The following is a 6,196-nucleotide window of genomic DNA, read 5'->3' as shown; positions in this document are numbered from 1 at the left end:
AAGGTCTGTTCCAACGATCACGCATTTTACAGCCTGTCAGAAGTAGTTTTTGAAACTAAGAATCCGACATCGACTACAAAAAACATCGATGTTTTTCAACATCGATGTTTTTTTAAACCATTTCTGTAACATAAAGACTGTTGGATGCGTGAATGCGTGATCTTTGGAACAGACCTTATGTTTCTGAAATAGTTGTTCAAAAACATCGATGTATTCTGGGTAATGTATTGTAAGCAAAATTATTTTGATATTGAACACTGATATTTCAAAACATTGATGTGTTTTTTATCAATGTTACAAAAACCACTTCCTACTGGCCGGACTATTGGACTGTTGGAACAGACCTTGAGTTACTGAAATGGTTGTTCAAAAACATCGATGATTAGAAAACATCGGTCTTAAAACATCGACATCAATGTCGCATCCCTACCTGATGGATGATTTGATTTGTGACAAAGTAAGGAGCATTAAGGATTTTACGAAGGATTTTGGACTGTAAGGATTGGATTCGAGAGGAATTAGATGGTTTAGTGGAGCCCCATAGCTCAACTCCGTAAGTTCAAACTTAAATTAAAAAAAATATAAAACTTGGGGATTTTAATGGTGGGCTATACACGAGAAATGGCATAGATGTTATAATTACTTTGTTTGTATCTAGGACTGTTGTGATTGGAAAATTGGAATGACTGCATCGAGTGCATATCGTACTCGAGCAAGAGACCAGCCATTGTCCATGGAGACTTACATAAGGACGACAAGAAGGAGGGATCCGAGGAGAGGGGAGTGGTCACGAAGAAAACCGACTTCAGTCAGAGTCCATCTTCGCCCGAAGGCACACTCGCCTTGCGTCTGAGGCTACCTAATGGTCCAAACAGCCAATTTTTACGAAACTGTGAGTAAATAATACATAATTATCACAATAATATATAAATTATCATATATTATATAGTGGGTGATATGTCTTATCAAGTGGAAGATTGTGGTGAACATGTGCGCACATCATGGACTACAGTGATTTTTATTGTTTTATTTTCGTATTTACGCCATCATAATGGAATATATGCTGCCTTGATGTATAAATAATAAGTTTACATAAATTATAAGAAATTATTTCAAAATATTACAAACAATTAGGTAATTATATCATATGAATATAATATATTTATTTAAAATTTACTGCGTAAATGAAATTTTATATAACGGTGCTTATTTTTATTATTACTGAATACAGCTATCCATATTTTATTTGGATTAAACTATCGCGCATGCGCAGTTAAATTCTAAGACCTTTTAGAAGGATATTAATTTTTAAAAAAAGTTTTTTTATTTCATTATTCATTTCAATAAAATACGAAAAAATTTTATTTGAAAATTTCTAGAATAAAACGAAACTGAGCTTCTATTTTTTAAACGAAAGATGGCGCTCTTGTTCCATGTTTCAGAATGTAAAATAATTATTTTTTTTTAATTTATAACTGTATACATATTTTTAATTATTTATTTATTTACTCTTTGTGATTATAATTTAAGGTGATAAAATTTATTCATAAGTTTCATAATATTCTAATTTATTTTAATTGTTTCATACCATGCTGTCATGATAGAATACTGATGTGTTAAATTATAATTAACATATTTGGGAATAAGATTTAGAATGAGGTTTTTTTATTTACAAGTTTAAATACACTCTTTTATTAATAAAAATTATTTTTAGTTAAAAATTATATTTACGATATCTTACAATTTTATATTTTATATTATGAATATGGTTAATATGAGTCGATTTTTTTAAAATTAATTGATAAGTTTTATTATATGTTTTAACAAAAACTTATGTTTAAAGTTAATAAAGTTACCAAGAAATTAATTATCATTGGATTTAGTTATCAATGGATTGATACTGCGATACTTTAGTTGGGTATTCGTCAAATTTTTTAAAGTAAATAAATGGGATATAAATATATAAATAAACATTTATTCACAATAATCAGAGTTTTTTTTTAAATGAATTTGAAGTTCAATGAAGTTTTCTTCTTAATGACTTTTTTTTTTTCAATGAAATTCCCTTATTACTCAATTATTTTTATTTATATATTCCGTACTACGTTTCGGGCAAACTTTTCAATAACCTCCCCCTCTACAAATTTTGACAGTAGCTAAATTTTATAAAACTTTACATGAATTGTTAGTTTTTAATTATTCGAAATTTTATCAACATTGTACATTGATAATTCATTGTTTTCTTTTCCATAAGTCATTATAAATTCAAGAATATTTAAAAATATCAGTACTCACAAATGATTATTAGCGGAATATTTTAGTGATGAACATGATGTCATAGCTTTGGGATGATTTTGAAGAGAATTACAAAGGAATAATTATGACGTTTTGGTCTCAGAGCTCAGTCCTTCTCCATGGCTACAACAAAGATCTGAAAGTAAAATAATGGCCCATAAATGAGTCAATTAGGAGTCTATATAATTTATATTTATGTAATAGAAAGCCCTTATTTTTTCTAGCTCAAGAAAAGTAGGAAAGGCAAAAATGGGAACGCCGAGAATTATTTCGTGGGTCCTCCAAATAATAGTCAACTGACCCGAGCTGGTTTCAAACCTGTGCCACTGGATATACGAGAGTTCTAAGTCATAACACGCTCGGTAATAACGTCCTAGATTTAATTTTAAAGGAGGGGGGAGACGATGAGGATATCAATAATAAAATAAATATATTGATACTTTTTAATTTTTATACACATAGTTCCTTTTCAGCGCCGACCATTTTTAGTAGTATTTATCTATAAAGTAATATAGGAAGAATGATATGTGGAATAATGTTATCGTCCTGTGCCAGAAGGATACAAAGGATATCTCAATAATTAACACTGCAATAACAAATGATACAGTTTAAACCGATTTAAAACTATTTTGACCTAGGTATTTATTTATATCATTTCAGCTACTTAACCACTGATTCAAATACTTAAATTTTGAATTTTTATGAGTTTAAAAAATAATGAAACGATAAATTTTAAATTAATAAAAAAAATATAATTACATTTGGCAACTAAGTAATCACACCTAGACATTTTACCGTTTCAGTGCCATAAAAAGTTATAATAGGTTACTTTCAGGTTGTTCAACATATACATAACCTATATATGTATCAATAATGAATATAGATTATTTTTGTCTATGTACTTTTTATTTAATATATAGTCCTTAAGTTTTCCAACTCGAGAAAGGCAGAAAAGACGGGTTATTCTGCAGGTTACAAATCTATTTTATATATAAAATATTTCGTGGGTCCACCTCGAAAATTAGCATATTAAAAAATAAATTAATATTTAAATTAGCAATTTTATGGAAACATTTTATTGTTACACACGAGCATTGTAATTATTTTATTTATTTTTTGTTGGGAGGAGGTCAATACAAGGCCAAGACGAATTATATTTAAAAATCAAGAAAATTTCCTTCTTTACATGTTTAAATTTTTGAATGGATATGGTCTGGGTGGTGGTTAAATAATAAAAAAAAATAAAATAACTATTTTTTTCTGTCTTTATTCGACCACCTCCCAGACCGTATCTTTTCAGAAAATTAAATAAAAATTTTAGAACAATTTTTTAGTTCTGCTTGCTTATAACTTGTTTTTTTACATTTCTAGATATACCACTCGAACATTTTTCCATAATTAATTATATATGCTTAACCAATAATTTTCCAATACGTTTAATTATTTTTAATGTTTGTTACTTTTAAAATATCAAAAAAAAAAAAATTAACTATTACGTTGTCTGTATCTGTTGAAGACGCCAATTTTTCCAGAAAATAAATTCTATAAGGGACTCAATATCTTCTAGCTATATGAGCTAACTCCAGTTAGTTAAAGACGGCCCTGATTTTAACAAGCTTGGGTGCTATCTTAATTTCATGTTAAAGAAAATATCGAATGAGCTAAGAAGTAGAGGATGACCTTGTACGGATTGCTCAAGAGGTGATCTTTTCTAACCAGCCGTTAAAGTCTCCAGTGGGGCTCAAGGCGTTTTGCGTTCGGACCCGCCCAGCCCCTGACTGACCTATTCCTTTGTATACACTTGTCAATGCCGACCAGTATAATGCATGATATCTATTTTTTTTTCTTGTTACTCACGAGTATTGTAATTATTTTAAACTCAGTAGTATTTTATTTTTCTTTATCTTTTTATTTTATTTTATTTTTTGAAGGGAAAAGCCAATATTAATTGAGAACTGAAATAATTATAACTAAAACTATAACCAGCACACCAAAGATCTCTCATCAAAACATAAATATGTTTATAGAACAAGTATTGTTAGGATGTATAGATTTAAAAACTAATAAATTAAAAAACAACGATGAAAAATTATAAATAGCTAGCTGCCCCGGCAACTCTTAGCAATTGCTATATGTGATTAATATATACATATATATATAATGATCAAAATTGATAGTTAGATATAAACTATTGTATTTAGTTAAAATTAAACATTTATTTATTATTATTTACTTGAAAAATTGGCGTCTTCAACAGAAATAAACAGCGTAATAGTTAAAATAATTGTTTTTTATTTGATATTTTAAAAGTAACAAACATTGAAAAATAATTAAACATATTGGAAAATTATTGGTTAAACATATATACTTAATTATGGGAAAATATCCGTGGTGGCACATCAAGAAATGTAAAAAAACAAGTTAAAAGTTAGAGGAATTAAAAAATTGTTCTGGAACTTTTTATTTAATATTTTGATGGATATGGTCTGAATGGTGGTCAAATAAAGACAGAATAAAAAATAGTTATTTATTTGGTTTTCTGTCTTTACTTGACCACTACTCAGATTATATATATATATCATTATATATATTATATAAATTATAATTATAATCTGTATAATTTATTATTATTTATATGATTATTAATTATAGAATTATTTATGATTATTATTATTATTATTATTTGTATAGTTAATTATTATTATTTATATCTCTTTAATATATAAAAAAGTTCTCAGTAATCACCGTGTAATATTTTATTTTACATGTGATCACCTTGTAATATTTTATTTTACGTATGATCACCGTGTAATATTTTATTTTACATATGATCAAGGTGTTATATTTTATTTATCCATATCCCTTCAAAAATTTTCTTGATTTTTAAATAGAATTCGTCTCGGCCTTGCATTGACTTCATCCCAACGAAAAATAAAAAAATTAAATAATTCTGGGTTTAAAAGAATTACAATACTCGTGTGTAACAATAAAATGTTTCCTTAAAATTTCTAATTTATTTTTTAATATCCTATTTTTCGAGGTGGACCCACGAAATATTTTATATATAAAATAGTTTGGTAACCTGCAGAATAACCCGTCTTTCCTGGAGAACTTGAGGACTTTATATTAAATACAAAATAAATAAATAAAAATAAAAAATCAGTTAAATAGAATAAAGAAAAACATTTTTAGCATAGAAAGTAGGGTATCCACCATGTTTTTTCTCCCTTAAGCACCATGGGTGCGTACGGTTGAGGGTAGCCTCTTGTCCTTATTAGAATATAAGTATCGATACATATAATATCATTCGAATTAAATGAATAACGAGAAGGGGTTGCGATCACCAAAAACATAAATAGTTTCCAAATATTTATTAATAGCTTACGTTTCGACCCACATTTTATCAAGGCTACAATAGAAGCATACAGAGTAGGTAAAACTAATGTAAGAGGTTAAAATATACATGTAAATAAAACAGATATAAATGTGCAGGTATAAAACTATGTCTATACCTTTATACCATATGTTCGATCATCTATAAGTAAATAAATTGATTGACTGTTCCTATACTTGTACAAAAATTGTATTTTGAGAAAGATATGAACAGAACAAAAGATGAAATTTTCAGTATAATGGATGCTTGACTCAATGTGAATGCTAAATTTATTACAATGACTCGAAAACAATGTTCTTTTTTTTTCGCAAAATGCGACCTCCATCGGTTAAACTCAATTTGTTACGGCTCATTTTTATTATTTCGTTTTATACATAAAATAAAACATTACATGTTGATCATATGTAAAATAAAATATCATACGGTGGTCAAATTTAAATAGTATATTACAAGTTGATTACTGTGAACTTTTTTATATATTAGAGAGATATAAATAATAATTATATT

General features: G+C 27.4%; 1 protein-coding gene across 1 annotated transcript in view; it reads left to right on the top strand.

Annotated features, from left to right (window-relative positions):
* The first annotated feature begins 791 nt into the window (after positions 1-791).
* The window catches only part of Ets98B (DNA-binding protein Ets98B), a 121,973-nt gene continuing 116,568 nt past the window's right edge, over positions 792-6,196 (top strand). Inside the window, exon 1 of the mRNA XM_014414899.2 lies at positions 792-892. Coding sequence (XP_014270385.1) covers positions 863-892 — 30 coding nt within the window. The 5' untranslated portion in view covers positions 792-862. The remainder of the gene's footprint in view (positions 893-6,196) is intronic.

The sequence above is a fragment of the Halyomorpha halys genome, unplaced genomic scaffold (assembly GCF_000696795.3).
Source record: "Halyomorpha halys isolate HHAL.00 unplaced genomic scaffold, Hhal_1.1 Scaffold89.1, whole genome shotgun sequence".
In the NCBI taxonomy this organism is placed as follows: Eukaryota; Metazoa; Arthropoda; class Insecta; order Hemiptera; family Pentatomidae; genus Halyomorpha; species Halyomorpha halys.
Note: the sequence above shows the minus strand (reverse complement) of the source record. Positions and strands in the feature narration are given on the sequence as shown.